This window comes from Trichoplax adhaerens, genomic scaffold (genome assembly GCF_000150275.1).
Source record: "Trichoplax adhaerens TRIADscaffold_6 genomic scaffold, whole genome shotgun sequence".
Lineage (NCBI taxonomy): Eukaryota > Metazoa > Placozoa > Uniplacotomia > Trichoplacea > Trichoplacidae > Trichoplax > Trichoplax adhaerens.
In genome coordinates, this window is record NW_002060948.1 from 4,963,317 (window position 1) to 4,980,082 (window position 16,766).

The following is a 16,766-nucleotide window of genomic DNA, read 5'->3' on the forward strand; positions in this document are numbered from 1 at the left end:
GATCACTTGAAAGAGACTTACTTTTTTCCTTATACCTTGTACAGTAAACTGCCTCGTTTCTTATGTAAGGACAGCAAATTATTACTCTCAGATTTTGTTATTACGAAAGTATTCAGAAGATGTTATTGATGGTATACTGATCGTGCTATACATTTAGATTAGGAAAAGAACCATAAAATAGAATAAATTCCTAGATACGCGTATTTTAAGTTAAATTATGTAGTATATTTCAAAATAGAAATATATTAACTACAGTGTCCATGGTTATATTGGACTTTCATGGTGAAAGTATGCTCCGAAAATACTTTATTTTTATTTAGCGTAACTTAATGGTGATGCATTTGTACGTTTCTAAGATCTGCTTGTAATTTGATTCTGGCTTCAGCCGGTAACCTATCCAGAGTGATTTTTCACCGTCTTGTCATAGAATATCCAGTTTATCAAAGTATATTTCTATGGCTTTGAACTTATAGCTGAACGTCGTTGCGATTGCGTAATTATATAATTCATAAATAGTATGATGAAATAAAAATGATTCTCATTTACGTTTACAATAATTAATGGATATTACATTTAACGTCTTTAATAGTTACATTTACGTTTTATATAAAATTAATGTATTACTGTATTGGGTATTCTATAATATCAGTCTATTGCATCAGAAGGAATGAACAACCAATCTAACCATAGGACTGGACACTTGAGCATACGAACCACTACTTCAGTAAATTATTAGCAAAGCGTAACTCATAAAGTATGAGCGCTGTATGTGCGATAATTTGCAATATACTGTACTTGCACACAGTATATTGCAATTTAGTGTTGAGTGATAACCAATAGATATTAGTGCCCATCGTTTGTACTGTACACTAACTTAATTTCTTGCGAAACTTAGTACTTCAACACCATTTAAGATTGCAGCTGTGATCGCTATTCAACGTAAATCTACATACTAATACATTGTATGGGCCTACTGGATAGTCCCTGATAATTGCATGAATATACGCTTTCTTTTTGCCATCGATATTCCTACTCGCGATAAACCAATGCTATAGTTTTACTTCTGGAAAGAAAAACTTGAAAAGGTATCCAAGTATCATATAGGATTTGACCTTCATATGTACCTATTCATGGTCTGCTCTGTTCTTCTCGTTACCGACAGCCTAGACCTCTCACCAAGTTCGTGCGCTAGTTTAGCAGTAAGCCCTGACAGTGGATACCTCTATATTGTAATCATAGAGACAAAATAAGATTTTTCTTTTTATCTCTATGATTGGAACTGGGGTCAGATATATGCCAATTCCTGGTATGTTCTGGTCTTCTCATTAAAGATCGCCTAGATCTCTTATTAAGCTTATACGCTAGGTTAGTAGTAAGCCCAGATTATACCTCCATCTCTATGACTGAAACTTGGATCAGATATATGCCAATTTCTGATCTGTTCTGGTCTTCTCATTAATGATAGCCTAGATCTCACATCAAGCTTATACGCTAGCTCAGCAGTAAATCCAGACCATGAATACCTCCGTATTGAAAGTATAGAAGCAGAACTTTCTATTTTATCTCTATGACTGAAACTTAGATCAGATATATGTCAATTCATGGTCTGTTCTGGTCTTCTCAATAGTGACAGCCCAGATCTCTCATCCAGCTCAGGCGCTAGCTCAGAAGTAAGAATGTAAATACGGGTGTCTCAACATTGGTGAATATCTCTATGTTGATCAGATCTACGTATGCCTATTCATGGACTGTCCTAGTCTTCTCATTAATGATAGGCCAAACCTCTCATCATGCTCGGGCGCTAACTCAGCAATAAAAGACCGCGTATACCTCCATATTGCAACCATGGAGATATGAAGGCTTTTAAAGCTGCATTTAAAACTTGAACTCTCAGGCTGTCGGTCTGGCCGGCTGTTACTAGAAGACCGCCATTGCGCAAGATCGACCTTTGAGGTAAACTAAACTTTATTTACTGTCTTGCTGAGGCTTTGAAATTTTTCATGGAGATCGTAAACTTTGACCAAGTTTATGCCAATGAGTAGAGAAAGAATTGCCTAAATAGTATTAAATGTAACTCTAACCTATGAAATAAGCATGAATCAGTATTAGTTAATAGTGGAAATTGAGATGGATGATAATCCAGCATCAGATAGATGCAATCGCAATCATTCGTTGATTTGGTAAGCAAGTCCTTTATGATCTTACCTTGGACTTGCTGCATAACAACCTTGTCGTTTATGCTTCAAAGACATCAATTAATTTGGTAAATTGTAAGTAAATGATATAGAATACCTGTTTATAGTAGTTATGTCATGTTGTGAAGGAAATTTAAGTGCCTTCTTAATGTGTAACTTCCAATTATTGTCTATTCAGTATATACAGAGATTGACCGAGGATTAAAGTGAATAGACTGTATTGGGCTTCTTGGAAAGATGAATCTAGTCCAATTGCCTAACGATGTAATTTACAAGATATTAGATTATTTGCCAGGTTTTCATTTAGGTCGATTTTCATCGACTTGTATAACCTTTTATCAGCTTATCCATGATGATTTGTTGTGGAAAGAAAAAGTTTGGAGTGAACTAACTAGAAAGCCTACGTTTGTTAAAGGAGAAAACTATTATACGTATTATAAGCGTATTTATATTGGACCAAAGAGAACTTTAGATGCCCTTTCACAATATCTGCCCAATCGTCGTTTTTTCACCTGCAATAGAGATCATCAAATGCAAATTCATGATTTACCTCGGCTTTCTATGAGCTATAGCGATTATGTTTTTGATGAGACGTTATGTTATGATGAAATAGCAAGATGGCTTAACAAGAGGAAAGAATTTCTACGTATTGCTGCGGAATCTGGTTTGGAGATATGGGGTCAAAGAATAATTCAGCAAATCTTAGCTCGATGTGGAGAACTAAATTTTTCTAACAATAAACTATCTAGTCCCTTTTATATTGCTATTTTAAATCGTCAATTACACTTTGTACACATGTTACTGCAATATCCATGGCCAGATAAATTGAATCCATGGATAGAGAATCAAGAAAACAGCTGCAATTACACACTAACAAATGGACTAATTAAATGTGGGTATCATGGTCTACAACTACTACGCGACTACTTTATGCTTATTAACTTGCCTGCCGTCCAGAAAGCCGCTTTAATTGGTGATCGTGTGCGCTTAGAACATTGCATCCAGGGAAATACCAATCGATTGAATAACCCATTCCCATTTACAGCTCTATTTATGGCTATTCTAGGTAAAAATGTAGATTGTATACGATTATTAATCCGTTATAACTGCAAACCAGCCATTCGAAAAATTAAAGGTATCCAATGGCCAGTGAATGAACTAATACTGACGATGATTACAAACAATTTAACATGCTTTCAAATTATACTAGAAGAGAGTTGTGGAACAGTATCTATGGCTTGTATCCGGCAAAGTATCGCCTTCGCACTCCAACATGGGCATACTGAATTTATTGATTACCTACTAAATCGCCAATATCAAGGAATCATACAAGAAGAGATTTACCTCCTATCAAGGAGAATTATCTCTCATAAAAATGTCAAGATTGCACACTTACTACGTTTCGCTGGATCATTAAGTAAAGCCCTTATTCTAAAGTTAGTACCCCTGTTACCCTACTGTTGCCAAAGTCAAAGTTCTTATACTGATTTTAGTAATTATAATGATGCGGTATCCATGATTACCATTCTACAAGACGACAACCTAACTATTGAACAAGTTGCCCAACAAACGCCATTTTATCAACTTATGCAGTTTTGCAAAGCTATAATTAATTATAGTGATAGACTGGATGGCTATTCTTATAGCATACTTTTAAATGTTGTTGTGAAAACTAGATCATTTATTACACTCTCTAATAGCAAATTGCAGCAAAAGTATGACCATGTATGTGCGGAATATATTCGCCTTATAATTAGTTGGGGAGCTGACGGGATGATATATCGTCGTAATCGACTTGGTCAAACAATGCATGAATTAATCATGCAAAGTCAAAAAGAATGCTGGATTAACACCTTACCTTCGGATAATCTATTGGATACCATATAGAAATCGATTGAATCATGCTATATCGATTTTTTGATTAAAGTCTCATTTAGCTTGGGAGATAATACTATTTCTTAAGCTACAGTAAAGATTTTCTCTAATATCATCCATGGCAATTTTTGATAGTGTAACTAGCCTTTACTTGTTACTATTAAATATGATCAAAAGTGATTCACCGTAGAAATCTTTCTATGGATACTGTAAATTGTATTAACGCTAATATCTCGATTTCTAAATGATTTCCTTTATAATAATGTATAATCGGTTAATAATATTTTAATAATAAGTATACTGTATGGTTAAAGTACAGTATTTGTGTATTTCTAACAGGCTTCTGTTTTATAAAATATCATTGTAATTCATTTTATTCTATTAACATGTGCTTCTTATACAGTAAATATGCAAGATCTAAAATTGACCAATTTATCGTAAAATTAATGTTATGAACTCAATCACGCATTAATATCTTGTATTTATTTCTGGAACTGTAGGTAAGCCTTGTAATACAAACGCAATTACAAGCCTATAAATAAACAGTTATGATAATGCCCCCATTACCTTTATACGCAAATCGAATATGGACGATACGGTTAAATGATTGCTATTATAGAGAGCTCTGATGGACCTAAATTCTAAGCCAATCGATTTACAATAGCATAAATCTCATGCCTAAAATCCTGCTGTGCTAAAAACTTGAGAAAATAACAAACGGATTATCAATTCAAGACGTGCATTATTAGACCTACATAAGTATCTAGGAATAACTAATGAATTACAGTTATACTAAAGGCAAGAAATTTCACTTCAGTTAGTATTCTCCATTTATTTTGATAGCATTTGCTTCAAAGCATCAATTTGGGCATACACGTATGAAACATGCTACCTGTAATCTCTTTAAGTAATCAAATCTACCAACAATCGCAGTTGATAAGCTATAGATTTATTTTTTAATTATTATAAAGTACCCTATCTTTCTAATGTTATTTATAATAGATTACATTGGGCTATCGGTTATATCTGATCTTATCACGTATGCACAATGGATCATTCTTTCTTTAAGGACATGAACAAGTGAAATTTGATTTTTAAGATAACAACATAGTTGAAAGGGTTCGACGGAGAAATATTTTTAATTTTCGTTAATCATTAAAGTAACTAATTCAATCATAAGGTAATTGAATCGTATTGTGTTAGAATGGTATATTGCATTAAATAAATGAATATATAAGTTAAGTTATCGTATACTCGTATAATAGTAAAGGTAATATATACATAAAAAATGTACATTTTCATAATAGCTAAGAAAGTCCTTCTCATAATGCGTCGTAAATGTAAAAACTATCACTTACTACCGAATGATACTAAAGTTACAATAATACTGTCATCTTGAGATAACATCACCTGGACAGACGGGTATTTCACCCTAACATCAGACAGTAAGATATCTATTTACTTCTATAGCTGATTATTAATTTAAACGTATGTCGACAGCTACATACTAATACAATCGATAAATATTGCACGATAATTCATGCAAAATAAGCTTAGCTACAACCTATACACATGTGATACAATTTACTAATTTACATGCCTATTCTACTCCAGTTTTTATCCAATTTATCATATTGCTAAAAGACTATCACATCTGCTGTCTTGTAACATTTTAGGCAGCTTGGATTATAAGGCCAGCGTATCCTACGCTATGCAGTAGCTGCTAAATTATGTAGATAAATTATAATCACCAAAATTTCTATCGTGATGTAATATTTTTGATGATTTATGATAATTTGCTATTTACTGTCTATCAGTGCAATACGCCATTAAAATTTTTAAGTTGAAATTTAAATATCATTGCATGTATGGGTTTCAGGATCGTTGTCAAGAACGCCAACTGCCAAATAGTTGACGGCAATATCTACAGTTGTTGTTCTTGTCATAACTGTAGCTCGATCAGTTTGTATTTTCGAGCTATTAAGCAATTCAACTTTTTTGCTAATAGAATTAAGAGAATTTCGAATATGAGAATCGCGCGTAACGATATTGGAATGTCTTCTGATTAACTTATTAGGACAAGCATTTTTGTTAATAATTTGGAGCCACCATTCACGTACTTCTTGTCTGCATAAGCAGTACAAGAAAAACATAAAAAATCCTTGATAATTGGTAAAAACCACAAATAGGAAAGTGAAAATCTTTGAAACAATCTCCGATTGCACTGTAGCTAAACTACTTGTCATCCAGGGTAACCCTAATACAATAACTATCCAAAATAATGCTCGTAATCGTGCAGTTGTCATTTTTGCTTTTCTTTCATTGGATAATCGTCGAATATGGCGATATATAAACAAAAATATGATGAAATTAGAACCAACCATCACCAGCATCGGAACAATAAATAGACCAGAGATAGTATCAACCTGAAGCCAACATCTAGATATTAAGCAGAAGTCATTAATCAATCTTTAATGTCTGGCATGGACTAAACAACTTTACAATTGTGTAGAATGGTGTGGTAGAGCACATCAACATGACGAATTACTGATGATTCTGTTTGTAATAATGCAGATGTGCTAGTACACGGTAGTAGAGTTAATTCTACCAAAATGGGGTTTTAAAAGATGGTTCAATGAAACTTACGCATTATCTGAATTTCTCCCGAAAATGTTTTTTCCGATGATGGACGAAAGAAATATTATCGTAGCAGGGACGCCTAACATAGAATAGAGAAATTAGCAGAAATGAAATGAGTATCTTTCGTGCTGTTAATAAAACTTAATTATTCACGTATTTCGATATTAAACTAGTTATTTGAGCAATTTTGCATGTAAAACTGAGAACATAATGGACTACTATCAAATTGTTATATATACTTTGAGCATCCTAATCAAAACCCATCATATAAGCTAAGTACTAGGGTATTCGATTTCAAAATCTTCTGCTGAAGCAATGGCATTATATAGCAAGGCTTTTAGCTCACCGTAAGCAAATATGCAAGCTAGAAGAATATTGCATTTGGTTGATATGAAATTAAACTGGGAATAGACTTTGATTAATTCGACGTAAAGGTGGATCGCCAAAATAGTCATCAAAATAACTGCTGACAAATAGCAGAAATACGATACCATGGCAATCATGATACAGCCAACAGAGCTGAGAGCCTGAGACATAACCAAAAAGTTGACTAACGCGGTTCCCATCAAGCTTAAAGACAACATCGCAATAACTTGATTATTTTTCCTTTTCCTTAGTTTTCTTTAGCAGGATCATTTAGGTAAATTATCGAACAATTAACAACGACAAAAACATTAAATTAAATGTCGTAAATTATCTATAGGAGCACCAAATGCAATTAGTAAATCGAAAATTGAATTACCTTGCAGCGACTAGCGTAAGGAAAGTTATTGACGCGCCAATCATAGAAAGCACACTGCCAATTTTTGCTACTACCATTAAGGTGAGTGGAAAGTGATCATCTTCATTACGTTCCATTATACACAAGAAAGTAGAATTCTAGCAAGTTGTAAGTAAAAATATTAGATAAACATAGTACAAGGAAATGAAAAATTCACAGCTTTCAATCAATAGCGTAAAACTATCACACTTCCAGCTCTATAGGTTTCAAGATATGGATCCATTTTACGAGAAGCAATCCGATCTATGATAGCTACAGTATATTATGGCAGCAATTTTAAATCACTGGATCGTAGTTACTGAAATGGGTTCAAATGTATAGGAATGAAATGAAGACAGCTAACTAGCTATAGCCTATTTACTTCCATCGTCCATGTGTACAGCGCAGTTGTATTTAGTTTAACCGTATCAGCAATTTTTATATCATAGCAGCATGATAAAAGGTAAATCAATGTGGCAGCTATACGTGTATTACTCTATAGCATACTCTAAATTGTTAAAAAAGATAGCATACGACACCAACGATAACTAATTAATTAATTACAATTTATAATCTGATTTAAAAAGCTTTCGATCAACGCATGCCGTTCCAGAACGTAAGTAAATGTGGAAAGTACTGCAATTTAGTTTATTTTCTTCGGTGAATTAAATTATATTATAATAGTCATTTATTTTGATATAAATTTATATGATTGATATTGATATGACTAAAATTTGCTAAGGAAATCTCATGTGCTATTACATCGGCAATTCAGTACCCATCATGTAGTTGTTGGCTTGCTGGCTATTAGCAAAGTAACTGGCAATCACAAGATATATATACGATTATAATACAACATCTCTATACAGCATCAGACCCATTCGCAAATAATACTCTACAGCAATTGCATTTACTGACTATGCAATAAAATACGGTTTGTGTAGCATTTTAATTATAATGATTAAGAAATATAGACGGTGTAGTAACACATTTTGGCTTATATAATATGATCTTATTTTCGGCTTACCTTATCATAGATGGTGTAGTTGATGTCATAGGGCAAACATTTCCCAGCTATTGAGCCATGACTCGATCCTTTGCTGTAGCCGTATCGATTTCTTAGGCTAGCATTAAGGCAGCCCTTAATTACCGTTGAATTTCTGTTATCCAAAGTAAGTCCATAGGAAAATTAAAGTTATTCAATTGCAATAGAACGAACATCATGTCGCAACTATTGCACGTCAATTTATCTCAAGGACTGTATATATTATGAATTGGAATCATTCGGGTAATTGTAAAGGTATCCCATGTTTAAAACATTTTATCCTATAAACTAGTGCTGCTATTTTGTGTACAGATATATGCATATACAATATATATACAATAAAATAGCTATCATATCCTAAAATATCATTAAGCTTATAACAAACCTGCATCTGCTGCAATTACCCCTGTTATGCTGTATCGAGGAAGTCATAAAGCTTTTCTCACTGTTTAAAGAATAAATGATAGAGTTAAGGCCGCTAATAATATACTTACAATTAAATGCGCATACAAGTATTCCTACAGTATAGATGAGTATGTTCACGTATGTACAGAGGAAATGTAAACCCTTAATGCAATGAATCCTTTTCTCAGTCAAGAAATATAAGACAAAAACAAAACTCGATTACACGACCACTGTAATAAACAGCTGCGCCGTAACGATCTTAAGTCTACATTTGGCTCGACCTAGAAGCACTGTATAGGCAATATTAAATAAAGTAAGTATAAAGTCTTTATAAATTGAAATCGATTTCTCTCGGCTGCATAGCATATCGCTATAGGAAATACTCAAGTATACTGTATGTGGTTTAATTCGTCAAGATCTATGGATCTGAATGTTCGAATATCGGAGTGCCTTAACCTACCTCCCTCCTTTAAGGGTACAACGAAAGGAGGCCTGTAGTCTATAAAAAGGCTTCTGGGTAGGCATTTTTATTTTTGGTCCGTACAGTATGTGTAAACCTTAACCTACAGTAACAGATTTTTCAAGATTGTTTTTATGATTATGTCTCCGTTATTACACCATTTGCAGGATTTTTTGTTACATACTAAAATACCAGAAATCGCTTATAATTGCGTGAAAATCAAACATAAGAAATCCATTTAAATCGAGTAGAACATGTTAAAGGTTGTTGCAAGCTAATAAAATAGCAATTAGCGCTTGTTCTACATGAGTCAACATTGATATACTAGTACAGATGTTCTCATTTTGTTTACAATGAAATCAATGAGACTAGACAGGAAATAGAAGTCAATGGATGAGAAGCCGTAACTGAGCACTTAAAGAACGATTTACTATAGAACGAATACGTCAATCATGATATGATCCAAGCGTACCACCTTTAAAAAATAGAATCCAAACATTTAAAATGGTCCTATTTTGAAAGCACCATCTTCGTGCGAACTCTATTCAAGGACTATAAGTAGAATATTCTCTTTCTAGGATAGAAAGTCTCCAACATTCACTATCACTTCGGAAATCGCCATCTGTAAACTAATTTCATCCCTCCCCTGCTTGAATAATTAATTTACTGCAGCAATGGAGCAGTTCTACAACACAAAGTAGTTGTCAACTAGATTGGTCGATTAATAATTAATTATTAATACACTGAGGTGCATGACTGACATTATTTCTTGCAATATGGGAATTCAAAAGTGCAAACAGAATCGAATACTATGTATACTCGAGGAGCCACAGCTTGTGATACTTCCACGTTTAGTAAACGCCCATTTTAAATGCTATGTTGCAAAATCGTGTACCTCAGTGAATTCTAGAGACGCACAGTAACATGGATTAAAGAAGATTTTGCAGGTGTGTGAATTATTCGAGTATATCAATATATAACATATATACAGTACACTCGCTTTCTTAACCAACCTACGAAGGAGTTATTCATCCCCTTCAATTCATGGTACCGTAGTATTGGATATGAAAACAGTTATTGTCACTGCTGAGACAGGCCGATAGTCCTTGATTTAGGATAAATTAAAGTTGAACAAAAAAGTGAAAGTTAGGCTATTTTATTTGGGGATACTTTATCACGGTTGGCCACTTGGGCCGAATAGGATGAGTGCAGCCACTATCGAGGAAGGATGCTCGAGAGAGAAATCCTTTGCGATTCTTGCCCATGGCTCGTTCGTCCAAAGTCCGACTGTCCGAAAGAGAAAGCATCACGTGATAAATGGCATCAACCATAACAGTGATCGGGACCGGGTATTGGGTCAAGCACGCAGTCACGCCGTGTTGCACACGGTGTCACACGGCGTTGACACGATCGGCCGACTCCAAAAATTCAAAATGGAATCTTGCTTTTCGCCTCCATTTTGACAGTCTAAAATGATTAATAACAATTCTCAACGACAGTGATGCAAGGAAAGGATGGCTGGATTACTATAGCCGATAGACCTTGTCACTTAACTTGATAATGAATGATAAATTGGGAGACTAGTGAATGACATTCTCCACGTATTATTGGTGTAGAAACAAACAATAATGACTGGAAAGTATATCTCGGAAATTGCCAAAAGCCAATGATAATCCTGTGATGATATCGTCACTATGGCCGATAGATTCGAAATATACTGTAAACCTGTAATGTATGTTAGTAGAGACCCTAAAAGATCCCTTTAGGGTCTCTAATGCATATATATATACAATACGTTCTTAACCTTACTTTATCAAGACATCCACTTCTACACTGCAGACGATCACTGTATTCCCTAATAACATCTCACTACTGTCATCCGCTGAAATCATTGGAAAAAAAAACGACAAGGACGCAAGAAAACGAAGGACGGATTAGCATAGCTAATAGTCTTGTCACTGAACTTGGTAATGAATGATAAATTGCAAGACTAGCGGATGACATTCTCCACGTATTATCAGTGTAGAAACAATGACTAGACAAGTATATCACGGAAATGGCTAAAAGCCAATGATGATCAGGTGATGATGTCATTATGGCCGATTTACTCTAAATAGAAGTCTGTCATGTATGGTAGAGACCATAAAAGATCCTTCTGGGGTCTCTGGTAGATACGTTCTTAACCTTACTTTGCTAGTTCTACACTATATACGATCACTGTATCCCCTAATATATAACTACCGTCATTAGCTGAAATCGTTACAAAATGGAAGATCACTATTTTATCTGCCCATGTCGAGAAAGCATCCGTAAGTAAATACTTCTACTAGAGAAGTGATGGCATTACAACAACACAATTTGTAGTCAATAGCCATCTTAATGGAAGGAAAATATCAATGCAGCTATTGATCCCACTGTAAAAGAAAGATTTCTCCATGACAGTGAAGAGGGTATTATGGATGGGCTTTTCTTCCTGATTCCTTGTACTGTACTATTTTTAATACAGCCAATCCCACAAAATGGACTAAGACATAATCTTACTCTACAATCAGCACCGAGGATCAATAGCGTGATGGATAAGCGTCATTTTTCTGTCGGAAACAAATCGTTATCAACTTGGTGACAACCCGATCAGAACCCTATGATGGGGCTCTTTCTTGACAGGAAAGCCTTATCCATTCGAATGTCTCTTCGTAGTCACTCTATGACTAGGCATGTTTTTAATCTTTAGTAGTATTTGAAAAACAACAACAGCAACTGCTATCGTTTAGATAAACAAGTTGAGCAGCTCGATATTGCAAGGTGGATTAAAAGTTAGGGCAGTATCGATTATTGTTACATTATAACGATTAAAGCTAACTTTAGTTCATGCTACAGTGTACAGCATATCGCCATTCGTCACTACAGCTACTTACTTCATCTCATAGTATATGCAATAGAATCATGAGATTATGAAAATTCTACACATGTTATTAATGAAAATTTTAGCTAAGATTATGTTATCTTAAAAAATCGATACCTGATTTCCTTGAAGTATATAGCAACAGTAACATTGGTTTCGTTCAAAATCTAGTAGATCAGATTAGATTGAAGTTTTGAAAATTTTAAAGGTCAATAATCTGCCATAAAACGAAGTATTAGCATAGCCCAAGCGTCGTCAACATGTCCAAATGAACACGTCCATAAATGTAAATAATATCCAAAATAATATATAACACTTCTATATTACTTTCGAATGGACTAGTAGTCTTAATACAGGACTTCTCGTAGTCTCTGTCTTAATAAAGTCAAGCAGTATTCACTATTCATTTCTAGGAAATTATACTTTGCAAGAGCGACATCAAAAGTATCAATTTACTGGCTTGAAAACCACTAAAAGTAAAGGAAATAATTGGTTCAAAACAGTCAACTGATTGAATTGATCTATTGGTAATATCAAATTGGTTTACAAGCTCTGTGGATGGCGATTAACGAAATGTGCCAATCATGAATTGATCTGTAGGCCATCATGAAACGTTTATCCATCTAGTACATTAAAAGACTAACGTAGAAAAGTATTTTCAATGTTTCAAAATATTCTTAAACACTCATCGACATCATAATCAATCATAACATAGGAGTATTCCGTGACATTATTAGTAATTACGTTGGGCCTACCTTATTTGTTACTATCCGCGTAAGGCGTTGATATTGAAGCGATGATGAATCTTTTAGCTTTTCTGGAGGACTACAATAATAGTCTAATACCATAGTGAAAGATGCAGTGACTGAGCTACCGTTGTTATCGCCATAGACTATCATGCTTTGGCCGATGACAGCCAAGAATACCAAGATAGGAATCGTCATTTTTGCATTTTTTGAAATCTTTGTCATGCTGCCAAGAAAGAAATAGAGCGACAGTCCAAATTAATTCTACAATAAATACTTGACCATTCCATTTACGTGCACACATACATACGGCTACATCATGTCGTATATTATACTTACAAAACAAAAATATCTGCGGATGAATAATTCAGTAATTTCAGATGGAACGTATTCGATTACAAGATTGCTTAAAGTAATAAGATAGTTACATGGTATATCTTTATAGCCTACTCCGACACGACTGTTTTAGACATGATCAAATTGAAATAATAGGCAATGTTCAATAATTAGTTTTCAACTCTTTGTTATCTTTATAGTCCCGTACTTTAAATTTATTTATTTGCCAATTTTATTGTACGAGCAATGATAACAAAAGTCAATCAAGAGCCCATAGAAATCAAGATAATTATTTTGAAGTCTGTTTTGTTTGAACAGACAGCACATCTGTGAATTTCAATTTTTCTCAATAATTGCTGCAAACAACAGAGTAATTATTATACTGGGTATGGACAAAGTCAATGAAATTGATTAACGAAATTAAATGCTCAGATGCTGTAATAAAATAGAGGAGGAAAGACAGATATTTCCATCTACTGCACTGCACGTACGCGCTTTCCCAATGCAATTAAAATTTTTCTTGCAAGAACAAGTTTGCTTGCACTCTTGCTTATTGCAATATCGGCTAAGGGGTAAGGATGGCTCATATTGGGTATTGGCGATATTACAAAATTAAAAATTGTTCTGCATAACATCTTGATGTATTGCTAATCAAAAGTAACCTTGAGCGGTAGACAGATACATTGAACCATCTTAAAATATTTAATCGATAAAATACCAGAACAATCCTTTTACCTCGATTAATGAATTTATTCTGTCTATATTATACCAATTACGTCAGCTTGGTTATGCATGATTAAGTAATAGACGAGAGTACAGAGAACAGTTGCTCTACGACAATACTCACCATGGCTAGGAACTATTCCTACACTCTTATTGCTTTAATGTAAAACATTTCAAACAAATATATAATGAATTAGTAAAGATGTATAAAAACGGTATAAAGAACTCTTACAGTAATGGACTAGAGTATCGTAAATACTTCCTCTACTCGAATGCTCACCATGGTTAGGGGGACTATTCAAAAATTCCTATAGCATTTAATGTAACATTTTCTGAAGAAGTGTATCATGAATTAGCCAAGTATACAAAACCATTTCAATTCTTATAGTAATGGATGACAGTACACTAAAGACTTGCTCTATTGCAATCCTAACTAACGTTACGAACTATTCAAGCATTCTTCTACCTTCTAACGTAAGATATTTTGTAGAAGTGCATAATTAATGAATTAATGCGATATACAAAAAATGTTAAAAATTCCTACAGTACCGTATGGAAGGAAGGATATAATTACATAAGTGATTTTATTTTATTAGATAGGCATCGAATTGCAACAGCAATCGTATATGATTCATTTCTAAATTGTAAACTATCCTGGTTTATCTGGATAAATATCATACATGGTTATAATTTAAAAGTGAAAATTAATCTTGATTCGTAAAGTAACAGTTGTGAAGTTAACATTTCATTGCTTTACTTTAACTATAGGCTAGAATGAGCCGTATATCTTGATGATAGTAGCAATATTGATCATAAAGAAGGGAAGCTCCTCATTCTACAAGATCCATATGAGCACCTTCTAGATTAGGATGGAGGAGAGGTAGTTGATACTATGAGCTGTGAATACTTCAATAGTGGCCCATAGCTATGATATTAATATCACGATCGATCAAAGCAGGATAGGACAGTCAATCTTTTCTGTATCCTAAATGATCCAGCGAAAGGTTGTTTTACTTTTTCTGCATGATCAATCTATTTTTTTTTTCGTAAACAGAATACTGTTGTTCTACATGCGAATTTGTAACCCCATGGTGTATTCAAATAATAATTAATGAGCTGCATGTCAATAAATTGTCAAGTAGTGGAGAAATTATTCAGAACAATAAAGTCAATATGTTCAAGTGTTCATGCTAAATACTATTATAGCTCAGATAATCTAGGTATTATTTAAGTTCATGAAACTAAAACGAATTAATACACTTGACCAATTTTTTTTCTTCTCAACGACATACGCGTACAAGTTACAGGATGATGCTATGCTATAGATGGCATGATTATTCTTTCCGTAACATGTAGCAGTAATTTCAAAATAAATATGATAAAATGATTGCAGATCCTGACGGACACTAATTTCTGTGTTGCGTGGGTAAGAGAGGAAATGCTTGTTAACCACTATCATTAAATAGATCGATAATTTCTTGTTACATAAATAGGAAGACTAATAAAGCAGCTCTTGCAATTGATCAATTGTTCTTTTCGGTAGTTATTTTCCAACTTTCAAATTTCAGCTATTTTTTCTAATACTTGCAAGATGAGTTGCTGTAACTCCGTCTTCAGATATACTACTTAAAGCTCCGTTTGGCACAGCTAGGTACAGTCACCAATGCAAGAGCAATCACAGCTTAGGGTATCGAATAAACGTTTACAAAATGTCTGTATAGCGAATTGACATTGATTACCTCTAGAATAATTTAGGAATCGCTACCAGGTACAGTATGGTCTTAAAACCAATTTAAAACCCAATTTTTAGCGTTTAATTACAAGAAAATGTTTCTAAATATTAAGTATTATCAAAAATTGCGTTACTCAAACAAAATGATCTTCGTCGATTATATTATTACAAGTACTCTGCATATGAAAGGACCATGCCCCCCCCATCTAGGTTGATGACGTTTTGATCACTTTGATATTAAAAATATTCGACATGAGAGAGACTAGGAGACTACCTATACCGGCGGCATTCGACGTGAGATCGAAGGAATGGAGACTTTAAATTTTGTATTGATGATACAATCAACAGTTGTCAAAACGATACGCTAAGAAAGTTCTTGCATCAAGTCCAAATTACCAAAATGTTCTTGGTAAGGATAATAAAATGATTGTGGTAATGGATCTAATAAGATTGAACAGGATTAACTATTATCTATAAGTGCAGAAGATAATAGATAGCTAGTTCTTTCCACAGGATGATGTGCTTATTACATACTATGGTAGCTCAAAGCAGAAATACTAGTGGCGACCGATATGAAATCGAAACAATATAGAACGTAGATTTGGCTTAGATGATCTTGACTGATGAATGATATAATGAATAGAGAATATAATGACTACCGTAGGATTAAAAAGTTTTTCCTCTCAAAAGCTCGAGCTCAGAAACTGCATACCTGGCAGAGGTAAACAAAAATCACTCAGGCAAACGCTTCAAATTATATCCTATGTACTGTATATTAGGAACGACTTATTCAAAAAATATGACAAAACTGCAGATCCTGGGATATCTAAACTTATGCTAAGAAGAAAGTTACAGAAATCGGAGGAGCCGCTATTTCTTAAAACGTCTGGTTCTAATCACTTGCAACGAAATTGCTCTCGATGATGGCTAGCTATTCTGGCACAAGA

General features: G+C 34.0%; 3 protein-coding genes across 3 annotated transcripts; 1 reads left to right on the forward strand and 2 right to left on the reverse strand.

Moving 5' to 3' along the window:
* Positions 1 to 2,432: 2,432 nt before the first annotated feature.
* On the forward strand, positions 2,433 to 4,082 carry TRIADDRAFT_57662 (uncharacterized protein; the record flags this gene model as incomplete). The annotated part of the gene is made up of 1 exon (XM_002113424.1): positions 2,433 to 4,082. The coding sequence occupies one exon, from the start codon at positions 2,433 to 2,435 to the stop codon at positions 4,080 to 4,082; it is 1,650 nt and encodes a 549-aa protein (XP_002113460.1).
* Positions 4,083 to 5,920: 1,838 nt separating this feature from the next.
* TRIADDRAFT_57663 (uncharacterized protein) lies at positions 5,921 to 7,568 on the reverse strand (the record flags this gene model as incomplete). Its single annotated transcript, XM_002113806.1, has 4 exons — positions 5,921 to 6,509; positions 6,717 to 6,789; positions 7,057 to 7,331; positions 7,453 to 7,568. The coding sequence occupies 4 exons, from the start codon at positions 7,566 to 7,568 to the stop codon at positions 5,921 to 5,923; spliced, it is 1,053 nt and encodes a 350-aa protein (XP_002113842.1).
* A 747-nt stretch (positions 7,569 to 8,315) lies between these two features.
* On the reverse strand, positions 8,316 to 9,445 carry TRIADDRAFT_57664 (uncharacterized protein; the record flags this gene model as incomplete). The annotated part of the gene is made up of 4 exons (XM_002113807.1): positions 8,316 to 8,387; positions 8,498 to 8,630; positions 8,901 to 8,960; positions 9,381 to 9,445. The coding sequence occupies 4 exons, from the start codon at positions 9,443 to 9,445 to the stop codon at positions 8,316 to 8,318; spliced, it is 330 nt and encodes a 109-aa protein (XP_002113843.1).
* Positions 9,446 to 16,766: the final 7,321 nt, after the last annotated feature.